General features: G+C 37.7%; 1 protein-coding gene across 1 annotated transcript in view; it reads left to right on the top strand.

The window, feature by feature from the left end:
• The window catches only part of LOC115214004 (probable proline--tRNA ligase, mitochondrial), a 45021-nt gene extending 29606 nt beyond the window's left edge, over positions 1 to 15415 (top strand). Inside the window, exons 5-13 of the mRNA XM_029783018.2 lie at positions 4241 to 4313; positions 5102 to 5209; positions 7176 to 7269; positions 8114 to 8145; positions 9443 to 9507; positions 10638 to 10717; positions 11996 to 12131; positions 13221 to 13400; positions 15183 to 15415. Of these exons, the coding sequence (XP_029638878.1) occupies positions 4241 to 4313; positions 5102 to 5209; positions 7176 to 7269; positions 8114 to 8145; positions 9443 to 9507; positions 10638 to 10717; positions 11996 to 12131; positions 13221 to 13400; positions 15183 to 15293 (879 nt within the window). The 3' untranslated portion in view covers positions 15294 to 15415. The remainder of the gene's footprint in view (positions 1 to 4240; positions 4314 to 5101; positions 5210 to 7175; positions 7270 to 8113; positions 8146 to 9442; positions 9508 to 10637; positions 10718 to 11995; positions 12132 to 13220; positions 13401 to 15182) is intronic.
• Positions 15416 to 16161: the final 746 nt, after the last annotated feature.

The following is a 16161-nucleotide window of genomic DNA, read 5'->3' as shown; positions in this document are numbered from 1 at the left end:
CATCTCTTTATACATTTCGTATAATTTTTCCATCATGTATGCATGCATGTATATATGTATATATTATATTGGTTAAACCCTTGCTGCTTTGTGGGGCAATTTATTAGACTTTGTAAAAAAAAAGTGAAGTGAGTAAATCCCTTCAGAAAATTCAGAGGTGGGACCCTAAGGCAGATACTCTCTTTACTCTTTTACTCTTTTACTTGTTTCAGTCATTTGACTGCGGCCATGCTGGAGCACCGCCTTTAGTCGAGCAAATCGACCCCGGGACTTATTCTTTGTAAGCCCAGTACTTATTCTATCGGTCTCTTTTGCCGAACCACTAAGTGACGGGGACGTAAACACACCAGCACTGATTGTCAAGCAATGCTAGAGGGACAAACACAGACACACAAACATACATATATATATATATATATATATATATATATATATACATATATATACGACAGGCTTCTTTCAGTTTCCGTCTACCAAATCCACTCACAAGCATTGGTCGGCCCGGGGCTATAGCAGAAGACACTTGCCCAAGATGCCACGTAGTGGGACTGAACCCGGAACCATGTGGTTGGTTAGCAAGCTACTTACCACACAGCCACTCCTGCGCCTGGTTATACGTATGGTTATACTAAAGCAATATTTGACATCCGTTGCAGTTTCATTGATGCTGCGAGTATATTAACTAGTTTTTTCCTTTGTGACACATCCATGAGTGAGAGGTGGTAAGTTGGGGGCTGAGAACTTGCCTCTGGAAACAGTTCAGGCCCAGCAGAAGTGGTCAAGTCACTGTCTCTGCAACACGGTCAACCAATGATGGAAAAGGCTAATCACTATGTTAATCATTTGCTTTGTTAATTGAATAATATATGGAGATAAGTTATCCCAGAAGATTATAATTTTTTAAACTATTAACCTCATCTTCATTAAAAAAACATTTTTGCTATTTCCATCAACTTTATGTTTGATATTCGATCGACAGTTGTTGATTTTTTTTCTTCAAGTGAAAGTGTATGTATATATTTGCTCATGTACGTGTATGTACATGTGTATGTACATCAATTTACGTGTGTATGTGTGTAAAAAATATGTACGAGTAACTATCATCATCATCATCACTATCATTTAATGTCCACTCTCCTTGGGTTAGACGGATTGACTGGAACTGATAAGGCGAAGAGCTGCAACAGGTTCCAGTCTGATTTGGCACCGTTTCTACAGTTGGATGCCCTTCCTAACAACAACCACCTCAGAAGTGATATATATATATATATATATCTCATCATCATCATCATCATCGTTTAACATCCGCTTTCCATGGTGGCATGGGTTGGACAGTTTAACTGAGGTTTGGAAAGTCAGGAGGTTGCACCAGGCTTCAATCTTGATCTGGCAGAGTTTCTACAGCTGGATGCCCTTCCTAACGCCAACCACTCCGAGAGTGTAGTGGCTGCTTTTATATGCAACCGGCACGGGGCCAGTCAGGCGGTACTGACAGTGACCTCGCTCAAATCTTTTACACATGCCACCGTCACAGGTGCCAGTAAGGCGATGCTGGTAACAATCACGCTTGAATGGTGTCTTTTATGTGCCACCGGCATGGAGGCCAGATAGCCGCTCTGGCAACAATCACACTCGGATGGTGCTCTTAATACCCTACTAGCACGGGGCTTGAGTGCCAGTAAGGCAACGCTGGTAACGATCACACTCGAATGGTGCCTTTTAAGTGTCACTGGCACGGAAGCCAGTTAGCTGCTCTGTCAATGATCACACTCATATGGTGCTCTTTGCACCCTGCTAGCACGGACGTCAGTCATCGAATTTGATTTTGATTTTGATTTTGATTTCACTTGCCTCAACAGGTCTTCGCAGCAGAGTTTAGTGTCCAAAGAAGGAAAAGGTATATATATATATATTGGGCCTGGCCAGATTGGAGCAATCTCGAGTATAACCAGCTGAAATTGCAAAGATAATCTGGAACTTGAATGAGGACAGAAAACTCCAAATGACTCGTCCTTGTTTCCTTTGTATCGTGTGTTTGGATGTTTTGTTGTCCCTTTTTTGTATCACCTGTCTGGATGTTTTGCGTTCTTGTCCCATTTTTGTATTTTATATATATATTTGTGTGTGTGTGTGTGTGTGTGTGTGTGTGTGTGTGTGTGTGTGTGTGTGTGATTTGTAAAAAACATAGATCCGAAAGAAGCACCCTCTAAGATGTGGAGAAGTACATATTAAAAATGGGGAAGGATGGTTTATAGGATTACCTTAGGTTTCCCATCCATAAGAATGTAGAAAGACCCGATATTAATTTTATTCCATGGTCTACAATTGTTTCAATAATGTGTGGGTGAGGAATCAAATTATATTCCTAAAGACATGGATGAGAACATTAATATTGCTGTGTCGATTGTACAATACATATTACATTAACTATCAACACACAGCCATTTCATCATAACCGTAGTGAATGTTGGCCCATGACTTAAGAGTTTATGGGCTAACAAGTTTTTGGGTTCTAATGATCTCAAAACCCTTTATGGATGGCAAACCTAAGGTAATCCCATAAACTGCCCTACACACATGTCTGGCAGTCGCCATGATAGATTATTAGCCACTACACACATTTTTTCTCTCCTTGTTTTTTCTGTGTCCCTTTCTGTAGAAGAGCGTAGGATCAAAACGTAAAAGACTTTTTCTATTCCTGAGCATTATATTAATACATCTGTTTGTTTTGTACACCACCTGTCTTCATCTTTTTTTTTTTTGTAAACTCTCCCTATATACATATATATATATATATATATATATATATATATCTAGGAGAGTATTGTAGTTTGCTTGAAGCAATGTGTATTGTTTGTAAAGAGTAAAAAGTTTTAAAGTTTTGAATGGTACAATAATGCACTATAACACAAACAATGGGCTGTGTATACCTGTTGTAATTTAGTCATCCCTACTCTGATAATATTTCGGAATAAAATTCCTTCTTCAGATATTCTTAGATGGAGTCGCTGCTATAATCAGTTTTCCAATGGCTTTTCTTTTTTTCTCTTTATATATATATATATACATAGATTCAGATGAATATAAAAATGTACATTGTCCATTTAATTAAAAAAATTCTATATGTGGCTGAAGATTGCTCGACATTTTAAAACTGATGTAATACTTACGGTGTTTAATAAAATGAAGTAGCATGAAACGATTGTACTACACTACCTTGGATATCCTTGTTGCTTATTATGAGTATATATATATATATGTCTGGCAGCAATGCAGCAAACTACAGCTCTCCAAATGTGTTGGAAATAAAATTTCCTCAGTAGAAACCGAAAATCTGGAAGACTGTCTTCATTTGCAGGATGGGGAAGTGGATATAAATAACCAGCAAAGAATGGAGTTACATTTATTCCATGGTCTGCAATTGTTCCAATGATGTGTGGCTGATCAATCAAACTATAAGCATGTTGACCTGGATGAGAACAGTGATATTGTCATATTGATTATATAGCATGCACCACTTAGTGAGTGACCCACAGCCATTTAATCACGACACTAGTGAATAATAAATACATATTTATTTATTAACTACAGTTATGATGAAATGGCTGTGTGTTGATAATCATGTAATATGTTTTATACAATCGATGCAACAATATTAATGTTCTTCTCATCCATGTCTTTAGGCATATAATTTGATTCCTCATCCACACATTATTGAAACAATTGTAGGCCATGGAATAAAATTAATATCATGTCTTTCTACATCTGTTGTCTAATCTGTTTATAGATTCATTACAACATTGGATTCAATACCTTGCAATATTAGTCATAGTCCCTTATCTTCTGAGTTCAAATCCCATGGTTAGCTATGCTTTTCATCTTCTTGTGGGGTTAATAAAATGAAGAACCAACCAAGTACTTGTGAGGATTTAATCATCTGTTACTATCTCCCCAAACATTTGTCATCTTGTAACAATCCAAAGTTAAGGATCAATATAATCGTTTCTACTTTAGGCACAAGGCCCAAAATTTTGGGGGAGGAGGCCAGTATGGAACTGGTACTTAATTTATCGACCCTGAAAGGATGAAAAGCAAAGTCAACCGTGGCAGAATTTGAACTCAGAACACAGAGACAGACGAAGGACTGCTAAGCATTTCGCCTGGCATGCTAACGATTCTGCCAGCTCATCGCCTTAAGAATCATCAACATAATTAAATAATTATTTTACTGTTGTTGTAGATAGGCCCAAAATTCCGAGATGAAATTTCACCAAAATATGCATTATTGAGATGTAGAGAATTTGAAATGAAAGGTCTGTGGTTTGTAATTTTATTTTTAATTTTATATTTCCTTTTATTTGTTCTAAGCAATGAAATAGATTTTAGCATTTCCTATCCTTTTTTTCTTTTTTATTTCTTATGCGATTCCTTCGTATTTGTTCATTATTTTCACCCGTTTATATTTGGTGCAATTGATGTAAATTAAAACCACTTTTCTTCATCAGCTTTCTGTTTCCTCAAAAACACCCGACGAATATGAGAGGATACTAGAAGCCATATAATTTGTCTGATTAGGTTAAAATTATAATTTGGGAAAATGTTTTTACTGATGTTTCTGTGGAAAGTAGCTGAATGAAGTGCATGAGAGAGAGAGAACTCACAGTGTTAAAAAATGATCTCTTGCAATGAATTGTAATTCGTTTTATGTAGTTGAAATTTTCAATAATAAAACACACTTAAACCACATTTTGATAAAAATATATTAAAATCAGAATTTTAAAGAATTTTTTAGACAAAGTAAACTTTAGTAGTTGCTTTCTTTTAGAAGTTACATAACCAAAACTAATAAATAAGCAGCTTTTTTCATTATAATATAAATAACATGTAAAAGAATTATTTAGTTAAATGATGTCAAAATAAGATACTCTATCCTCTGCTAGGTCTCCATAGAAAACACATGATAATATTATATTTACTGCAAAAATTACTGTGTATTAATAGTGTGTATGACTAATATAGAGTAATAAAGCACTTATTTAAAATTTTCAGTTTCAATTTTTTTTTTTTATCCTTAAAAATTGTTTTCTGTTCCAATTTTCAGACCTTTACACATTTGATTGTTCAGAGGCTTCAGCATTAGAAACATATGAAAAAATTTGTGAAGCATATTGTCGCATTTTTAATCGTCTTAAATTGCCATTCATAAAAGGTTGGTATTAACTACTGTTATGAAAAAGTTGTTTTTTTAAAAATTTTTATTGTCTGTAAACTTATTATCTCTTAAGAAGCTTAACATGGCTTAATTAAAATACCATCAACATTTGTGTTTTAGTAATAACTTTAGTGTTGAAAAATAAGCAGGGGGCAAAGTGGCTGAGTTCCTTTTGAGTGTTGGGCCTCACAGAGGCAAAGTTCCTTTCAAATGTTGAGCCTCACGGACGCAATGACCAAGACCATTGGCATTATGTCATGCTTGAGTAGAAGACCCATCAAGCCAAGCAAAATCACAGTTGTGGCAGATACCGGTGTCACACAAATTGGCACCCGTGCTGATGGCACATAAATGCACCCTGGTATTATGCAAGTGGCACCCGTGCTGGTGGCATGTAAAAGCACCCATTACACTCTCAGAGTGGTTAGCGTTTGGAAGGGCATCCAGCCATAGAAAACCATGCCAAATCAGACTGGAGTCTGGTGCAGCCTTCCAGCATGCCAGCCCAGTCAAACTGTCCAACTCATGCCAACATGAACAATGGACACTAAATGATGATAACGATGAACTTCTTAAATTGGGAACAAGCTCTGATCATTTTAAATTCAGATTTTTGCTGGTAAGACATCATCTCTATTATCTGATATGAATTTCATCGATTTCTTTCAAATAAGCAAGTTTGAATTCTTGTAACATTTTAAAAAAATTAAATAAAATTAAAATTAACTTGCCCTCGGTGCTTCCCAGGGGGACTGAACCTGCAACCATGTAGTTGCAAATTGAGCTTCTTTACCATGCAGCCATGCCTCCACCTTTGAGGAATTCTGATACAAAGGATCTTATCATTTGCAATGTGTGTCTCAGACACAAAAACACAAAAGAAACCCTGCCAGCCAAAACTGGTCAACTACTTTTTTTGGTGGACATAGAAGCCAGCTGAAGGAAGGAAAACAGGCAAATGGTTGTGAACACCAAGTCTCCCCCTGCTGTGTAAAGTACCTCCACCTCAACATAGAAAAAGGAATAACCGTTCTAAGTTGAAAATGAAAATTGGAAAATAAATGCAACAAGGAGAAACTTGGGGTGACAGATGTTGAAAAATTCTTTCAAAGGATTTCACTGAAAATAAATGATTTCTTTTTTAATATTTAGTCAGAGGAAGGTAAGGAGCTGGCAGAAACGTTAGCATGCCGGGCGAAATGCTTCTTGGTATTTCATCTGTCTGTACGTTCTAAGTTCAAATTCCACCAAGGTCGACTTTGCCTTTCATCTTTTTGGGGTTGATAAATTAAGTACCAGTTGCGTACTGGTGTCAATCTAATCGATTGACCCCTTCTCCCAAAATTTCAGGCCCGGTGCCTAGAGTAGTAAAGAATATTTAGTTTGAGGTATGTGCAAAATGCTGATGGAGTATGTGTACATTCTCAGAAAAGTGAGATCGTTGTTGTTCAACTTCTTTGATGCCTGAGATTCTGGATTGGAAGAATTGGAAAAGTATTTGATGCTTAGTTTGAGGAATTTGTTGCGGTAGATTTTTCCACAGCTGGATACCCTTCCTTTCTCCAACCTTCATCTGTTTCCAAGCAAAGTAATATTTCCCCATGGTCACACATGATTTCATGGAAAATTGGAAACAAACCACCTCACTAGTATGGGGATGATACTCACTTACAACCATTCCATAAGGATTAGACAAAGGTACACACACACACATTTTTTTTTACTTTTAAGGAAATATTTTCCCAAAATATAAACCTCACTGTTAACCATTTACTTAGATATTCGGCTTTCAAATATTTTGAGCAGGAATCAATCTTTTGCTAAGAAGTGATCATTAAACTGATTCCAATTGTTCCGAATATAGAATTTCCCACAGTCTTTTATCAGAGTATTAAATATTCTGTTATAATTTAGAGATTGTAAACTAATCTTTGGTAAACTTTCATCCATTTTATTCCTACAGTTGAAGCAGATACTGGAGATATCGGTGGAAAAAAATCTCATGAATTCCATTTACCGTCTTCTGTTGGGGAAGATTATTTGCTTATTTGTGAAAGGTATTTGGAAATTTTAATTCTATTTTTTCATATTCCTTAAAATTAATATTTCATAAATTGTTTGATGTGGCTTTATATATTTCATCTGTAATTTTAGAATCTTGTTGGAAAGGAAGGACCTAAGCATTAAAAAGTGATTTGTGCAAGATGGTGGGCATGTGTTGAGATATGATGGGAGATGATGATGATGATGATACTTAGGGAACAAATGAAGTTTATTATATTATACTTGGAAGATCAAGTAAAGTCTAATGAGAAGAAGAGCATTCAACTGTTTTATAATGCGTCAATAATATGCACTCTCCTAACCCATGCTAGCATGGAAAAGAGTATTTCCAGTGAATGACTGAACAAATACACGCATACTCACACACATGCGCACACACACACACACACACTGTTATATTTATTTATATATATTTTATATATATATATATATGCTCTTGTGACCGATGACTGTACCGCCTGATTGGCACCCGTGCCAGTGGAGCGTTAAAAGCACCATTCGAGCGTGATCGTTGCCAGTGTGCCACTGGACTGGCTCCTGTGCAGGTGGCACGTAAAAAGCACTATTTGAGCATGGTTGATGCCAGTACTGCCTGACTGGTCCCTCATGCCGGTGGCACGTAAAAAGCACCCACTACACTCTCAGAGTGGTTGGTGTTAGGAAAAGCATCTAGCTATAGAAACTTTGCCAGATCAGATTGGATCCTGGTGCAGCCTACTGGCTCGCCAGCCTTCAGTCAAACCATCCAACCCATGCCAGCATGGAAAGCGGACGTTAAACGATGATGATGATGTGCCTAGTTATTCACCAATTCTCTTTAACTTTCTTCTTTTCTAGTTGTAAATATGGAAGAAATATAGAACTTGTCGGTAAGTAAGAATGAATTTTTACACATGTATTTACTTGGTAAATTTCTCTCAAACAAACTCCTGCCACTAATATGGTTGCACACTTGTATATACATTATGTTATAATGTGTATATACACCAGTATTTTAATATAATGTTTAAGTGCATATTCGAATATGCAAATCTGTAAATTTCTATATCAGACCAGGTATTTTCAGCTTAGCTCAGAATACTGAAAGTATTCACTGAAGAGACCAAATCAGTTTGAAACATTGTGTCTGGTGGTCTGCAAGGATTCTAAGTGAAGCTCTATGTTAAAAAAAAAACAGATGTCTCTTTGAGAAGTTTCTCTGAGGCAACTGTTGTACACACTAGTATATTTGTGTGTATATGTATGTATGTATGTATGTATGTATGTATGTATGTATGTATGTATGTATGTATGTATGTATGTATGTATGTATGTACACACTCACACACATTCAACATCTGTTTTCCCTGCTGGCATGGGTTGGATGGTTATACAGGATCTGGTGAGCCACAGGGTTGCATCAAGCTCAGATATCAGCTTTGGAATGGTTTCTACAGCTGGATGCCCTTCCTATTGCAAACCTCATTATAGTGAGTACTGGGTACTTCTTTTGTGCCACTGGCACTAGTGAAGTTGCAAAGTAAAGTGTAACAGTGATGGCGGTTATATATATATATATATATATATATAGATCCCTTGTTTGAAAATATATGGATACAGATAGTGTGTTGTGTAACCAGCTCGAGATGGTGTTTCCTGGGGCTAAATAACAGTAACAATCATCCTAACCAGGACTGCCGCATTATGTTAGCAAATAATCTTTACTATATATATATAGAGAGAGAGAGAAAGAGAGAGAGTAGTTGTATACTGTCGACTTAATGTGACAGTGCCATGAAGGGAATCACACCACTGCTATTTAGCCCTAGGAAGCATCAACGCTTCCTGTCGGCCTTGACACATTTCCTGTGTCATTATGCTTACAGGGTGAGACAAGCACCTCCACCCAGCTAAGCCAGCATTCAGAGACTAGTTTCTGAATCTTGCTCGTCATCAGTCTGGGGTAGCATGGCCTGCTAGCTGGAGATGCCTATCTAGCCCTTGTAAGCCTATAAGTATTCTAGTGAAATAAATCCACTGATTACAAAAATAGAAATATTACATTTCTAAATATCTCAGAGATAAAGAAACTTGATGGTAGATTCCATGTTTTAAAACTTAAAATGAAATGATTGCATTCATATATTTTTAAGCCACTTGTTTAAAATGTCTTATTTCTTTTTTCAGACAGAAATAAACAAACTATTTGCCCAAAATGTGGATCAGAATGTAAAACTTCAGCTGGTATTGAGGTAGAAAAAAACAAAACATTTTCTATGAAAATATTCAAACTTGGATTTTATATTTATTTAACTGTTATTCTTGGAAAAAGTATGAACATCGCAGACAAAAATTGAAAGACGTTTGTTGTGTGTGTGTACGTGCACGTGTGTGTGTTGTTGTCTACTTGCCCTGACATTATGTGACACTTGCAAACAAATGTTTCGAAACGAAACAAAACTAACAGCAAGATGGAAAATAATACTTATGCCAACCCCCCTTTGCTTGCGAAGACCTGTTGGGGCAAGTGAAATCGAAATCGAAATCGGAATCGAAATTGAACCAATCCTATGATTGGCACCCGGCAGATGCCAGGACCCCTGGACTGGTGGCATGTAAAAAGCACCATCCGAATCGTGGCCGAAGCCAGTACCGCCTCGACTGGCTTCCGTGCCGGTGGCACGTAAAATGCACCAATCCGACCATGGCCGTTGCCAGCCTAGCCTGGCACCTGTGGAGGTGGCACGTAAAAAGCACCCATTACACTCACGGAGTGGTTGGCATTAGGAAGGGCATCCAGCTGTAGCAACACTGCCAGATCAGACTGGAGCCTGGTGCAGCCATCTGGCTTCCCAGTTCCCCGATCGAACCATCCAACCCATGCTAGCATGGAGAACGGACGTTAAACGATGATGATGATGACTTCCACTCTGTTTATATTTGAAAAGATTCCTCCTACTTTTTTTGAATTGCAAAGTCTTTGGTCAGAACCTCAACATGGCACCATAAACATTTTGAAATGTTTTCAATCACATAAACCGTTTTCAATATTGTTTTAGCAGGTTTTAAAGTGATTTCTTTTGAGCCGTAGACCATTTACCATCTCTGTGGTGCCCCCCAAATTCTCTTGATGCCCTAAGCATATACTTATCTTGCTTAATGGTTAATCCAAAGATGTTGCTAGTACATACTTCGATACAGACGGGTTCCAATTGAATCCTCTGACATTTGAATTGAACGGACAAGGGGCAATAACCGAGTTGTGCTTTATAATAAATTATCTGGTTTTGGACATTTGAAAAATTTCCTTATAAATTAATAACATTTCATTCGGTTTAAAGAAGTGTTTTTTCTTCATTTCTTTCCCTCGTTTCTTTTTCAGGTTGGTCATTCCTTTTATCTTAGCCAAAAGTATTCATCTTTATTCAATGCAACATATGTCAACAGCGATAACAAGATATGGTAATTAAATAATTTATATTTATATATACTTACATAACTAAATCAAAATCTCTGATGTGGCTGATGACTGTGCCACCTGATTGGCACTTGTGCCAGTGGAAAGTGAAAAGCACATCTGAGCATGCTCATTGCCACGGATTTGATCCCGTGCTGGTGACACGTGAAGAGCACCATTCGAGCATGACTGCTGCCAGTGTTACCTTACCAGCACATGTGCTGGTGGCATGTGAAAAACAACATTCGAGTTTGGTCGTTGCCAGTGCCGCCAGACTGGCTCCCATGCAGGTAGCACGTAAAAACACCTTTTGAGCATGATCATTGCCGGAACTGCCTGAGTGGCCCTCGTGCTGGTAGCACATCAAAGCATCCACTACACTTCCGGAGGGGTTGGCGTTAGGAAGGACATCCAGCAGTAAAAACATTGCCAGCTCGGATTGGAGCCTGGTGCAGCATTCTTCCCTTTCCTAGGGCTGCCATATTAAGTTGGCAACAAATCATCACTTTATCGTGCTGCTACTGTGTAAGTCTCTGAGAGAGATTTATCATCATCATCATCATCATTTAACATCCACTTTCCATGCTAGCATGGGTTGGACGATTTGACTAAGGTCTGGTGAACCAGACTCCAATCTGACCTGGCAGAGTTTCGACAGCTGGATGCCCTTCCTAATGCCAACCACTCCGAGAGTGTAGTGGGTGCTTTTTACGTGCCACCGGCACGCGCGCCAGTTTGGTGGTACTGGCAACGGCCATGCCCAAATGGTGCTCTTTATGTGCCACCTGCACAGGAGCCAGTCCAGGTGGCACTGGTGACAACCTCGCTCGAATGTTTCACATGCCACCAGCACAAGTGCTAGTAGAAATGCAATATTTCTAACTATATATACACAAGCCCTATAAATAAATATAAAACACCTTGTGTAGAAGCCTGAATTAAATTTTCAAATAAAATAATATTGTCTTAGGATAAAATAAAAATTTAGAGTAGAAAAATAGATTTTAAAAAAACTGCTTTACTGAAATATGTCCTTCATTATCTTTCTACATTGTAAAGTACGACACTCAATGAGTACGAAATGAAGAACCTTATTTGCTCTAAACTGACCAGCAATGTCAAAAGATTATGTTGTTTATTCCCAGTTGAAGTGTAAATATTCTTAACTTATTCTCCATGTTTATGTATTTAACTCCAAAAACAATAACTTACAATTTTATTTTTAATAAAACCAGTTCAATTCTTGTTAAGAATATTTTTCTTAAATATTTTCTCTTTTTAAGTTTTGCTGAGATGAGTTGTTTTGGTTTGGGAGTTACTCGAATTCTTCAAGCTGCCATTGAGGTTTTGTCTTCAGAACGGCAAATTTCATGGCCAAGTATCATTGCTCCTTATCAAGTTTGTATCATTCCTCAGAAGGTTAGTTTGATTTTTTGATTATTTTAAAATATAAAATATATAAAAGAGAAACAATTCTTAACCCTTTTGATACCAACCCAACTGAAAGTGCCTCTGTCTTGTTTTCATAAGTTTTGAACTAAAAATCTTCCACCAAACCTTAGTCACAATTTATGTTCCTAACACTAGCTTAATGATAACGAAGTTATTTTATTAAATTCTTTGTTATATTTAAAGTAACTGAAAGAAACACAGAGCACCTCAACAGAAATATGGAAACAAAACGGTTAAGTTGTTTGATTCAGTAAATATGGTTGTGTTGTGAGGGGTCATTTGGTCATTTTGAAACTGATGAACCATGAAATTTAGGACACCAGCCTGTTAGGTTGCTGGGGAGATGTTACCAGCACCACCTTCCACCACCCTTTCATAATATTTCTTATTTCAATTACTTCCTCTGAGGTGATGGTCTTGTCTTGTGAGGTACTTAGTGATGTCACTGGTGTTGGTGCCATGTAGAAAGCATGCAGCACACTCTGTAAAGTGGTTGGCATTTGGAAGGGCGTCCAGCCATAGAAAACCATGCCAAAACAGACAACTGGAGCTTAGTGCAGCCCTCCAGCCTTGCCAGCTCCTAGCAAACCATCCGACCCATGCCAGCATGGAAAACAAACATTAAATTATATTGTTGCTGCTGCTGATGTAGTAGTAGTAGCAGCAGTAGCAGCGGTAGTAGTAGTAGTAGTAGTAGTAGTAGTAGTGGTGGTGGTGGTGGTGCTGGTGCTAGTAGTAGTAGTAGTGGTGGTAGTAGTAGTGGTAGTAGTAGTAGTGGTGGTGGTGGTGGTAGTAGTAGTTTGTAATAATTTGGCTTTGGTATTTTATTATTAGTACTACGGCTGTATTAGATGCCGAGAGGTTCTTTGATAGATCTGGAAATGGTAGAAGCACATCTTCTACACCAGCAGATTTGGTGACTGCTGAGCAAAGGGAAGAGGAGAGAAAATAAAACGTTTCAACAATATTCTTTCAGCGTTAATTTATTAAGTCTTATAAATTACCTCCATTTTTTACTTAGTTTCAAATCCGTCCACTTTTCTGCTCTCTTTGTAGGAAGGTTACAAGAGTGACGAAACATTTGATTTGGCCGTTTCCCTCAGTGACCAGTTGACCTCCAGACCACATATCAACGGAGAAGTTGTGATTGATGACAGACTACAAATGACGGTTGGCAGAAGGTTGTACGAAGCCAAACGAATCGGTTACCCTTACATTGTTATCGTTGGAAAACGAGTGAGTTTGCTCAGTTTCTTTTCATTGTCTTCATCCATTGTTCTTTTAAATTGTTTTTCACTCAAGTTTGTTAAACATAAATGTTTATCCAAAGTAGAGATTGTAATTTCCATCTTGATTTAGTCCAGCCTCTTCTCAACTCTGATCAATGCATAATATTAATGGAGAGTTTACAAAAAAAACAAAAGACGAAGACAGGTGGTGTACAAAACAAACAGATGTATTAGTATAACGCTCGGGAAAAGAAAAAGTCTTTTACATTTCGAGCCTACGCTCTTCTACAGAAAGGGACACAGAATAAACAAGGAGAGAGAAAAATGTGTGTAGTGGCTAATGATCTATCATAATATTAATGGACACTGGCATGGCTGTGTGGTAAGAAGCTTGCTTTCCTGCCACATGGTTTCAGGTTCAGTCCCACAGCTTGGCACCTTGGACAGAGTTCATTAATTCTCTGGAGCCACCTGGAATTCCACCACATAAACATTTTCTGAAGGTAGGAGTCCCAATAATGCTTCTAAGAAATTTAGATCCTCCTAAATTATGCGATGGCACAAGGTTGATTGTGAAGACATTATCACCTAATGTGACAGAAGCTACCCTCATCACTGGATGTGCCTCTGGGGAAGAGGCTGTCATTCCAAGAATTACAACCAAACCAACAGACATGTCCTTTCACTTCAAACAAACACAATTCCCAGTGTGAATTCACTTTGCAAGTCTAGACATAAAGGTCAAGGGTCAGTCTTTGAAATCTACTGGCTTGATTTTCTCATGGTCACCTTTATGTTGGTTGCTCCAGGGTAGGTGGTTTGCAGGACTTATTTGTGCTCCCAAACCACAAAACGAAAGAATGTTGTTTTCCCAGAAGCTCTTACAGAATTTCCTTCAATATATGTGGTGGAATTTATCTCCTTTCATAAAAGTGGTAAATTTTGGATTTTCATTTATTATTATTGTTGTTGTCATCAGCAGCGGCAGCGGCGGCGGTGGCCCGATTGAAGAATAAATTGAATTTACAATGATAAATTTCTATAGAGCATATTTTGCTTTTTTCTTCCAATGCGTAAGGAAAAATTTCATTCCCAGGCAATGCCGGGTGCTTCTGCTAGTATATATATATATATATATATATATATATATATATATATATATATATATGAATGATATTTACTACATGAACTCTGATGAAAAAGTTATGAGAAGGATCATCATCATCATTTAGCGTCCGTTTTCCATGCTAGCATGGGTTGGACTATGGTGTATAATTTTTTTTGTGCAGGGGTTACTTGAGACATGAAATTTATTTTAAGGGTTACACAAGGGTAAAAAAAAGGTTGAGAAATGCTGCTCTAAAATAAGGACTACCTTGGACTATGATGACCTGTCTATATCAGCATGAAAAGTGGATGGCAGGAGGGGGGGTCAGTGGTGGCGTGGTGGTGAGGATGATGATGATGATAAGAGGGAGGAGAATAGTGATGATGATGATGACGAGGAGGAGGAGGAGGATAATGATGATGAGGATGATAGTGATGATAACAATGCTGGTGATGAGGATGCATCAATGTTGTTCAATATCTCCTCCCTTTTTGTAAAGGAGCAGAGTAACTCTTGCAGCAGATTTGGCTGCTATTTCTAGCATATCTTGTGCCTACATAGAGGTGTCTTTTGTTACTGAGTTTACATCTGTTTATGTGTGTGTGTGTGTATGTATAAACATAAGTTTGTTTGTGAATATTAATTCTGTAACTCATTACAATTTATTATTTATTTTTGCAGTCTTTAGAATCCCCTCCACAGTTTGAAGTGATCTCAGCTGGTGGAACAAACTCTAGTTTCATGTCGGTTGACTCAATTTCTTACGAACTCTCTCAAGCGGAAACTATATGAAGATTTGTTTGTATTTAATATTTAAATTGTTGAAAAACTGATTTTAGAATTATTTTTTTGTAATATGACCCCTGATTAATAAATTTATAATCTTTATACATGTTGATTAACCTATCCAAAATGCTTTGGGTTATTTTTCATTTTTCTTGTTTAACACCATTAAACATCTTCAGCTGCATTCTTCCACTTCAATGATTTCTGTTTTGTGATGTCATTAGTATTTCTACAAAGAATTATCCTCCTGGAAACTTTCCAGTATCACACTACAACGAGGCATCTATTCCTGTTCCCTGCTTGCCTTAAATCTCTCAACTGGCTTCTCAATATACCTCACCACTCTCAGATGAGGGTTTTTTGTCTTGCAATGTACTTGGTGACCCTGTCAGTGCTGGTGCCACATAAAAAGCAGCTGCTACACTTTTTAAAGTGGTTGGCATTAGGAAAGGCACCCAGCCATAGAAACTGTACCAAAATAACATAATGTTCGGTTGGTGCTTTTTACGTGCCACTGGCACGGAAGCCAGTCAAGGTGGTGCTGGCATCAGCCACGTTCGGATGGTGCTTTTTATGTGCCACCGGCACAGGGATCATTACTACAATTTCCATTTGATTTTGGTGTACTTGACTCAATAGGTCTCCTCAAGCATGGCATGTCACCCTACGATCCAAGGTACTTTTGAGTGGACTGGTTATGTGACACTGGTGTACTCTAAATTAGGAAGCAAACATTACAAATATTTCTACACTGTCTTGCAACAGTGTAGAAATATTGGCTTAAAAGGAATATCAGTTCTGTACTGACCAAGTAAAATCCGTTGGGTGTCTTTTCATCAAAGGACAAAAGTCAAACCAGATCCTGTGAAAAAGT

Source organism: Octopus sinensis, linkage group LG7 (genome assembly GCF_006345805.1).
Source record: "Octopus sinensis linkage group LG7, ASM634580v1, whole genome shotgun sequence".
In the NCBI taxonomy this organism is placed as follows: Eukaryota; Metazoa; Mollusca; class Cephalopoda; order Octopoda; family Octopodidae; genus Octopus; species Octopus sinensis.
This window is presented reverse-complemented; position numbering and strand designations above follow the sequence as displayed.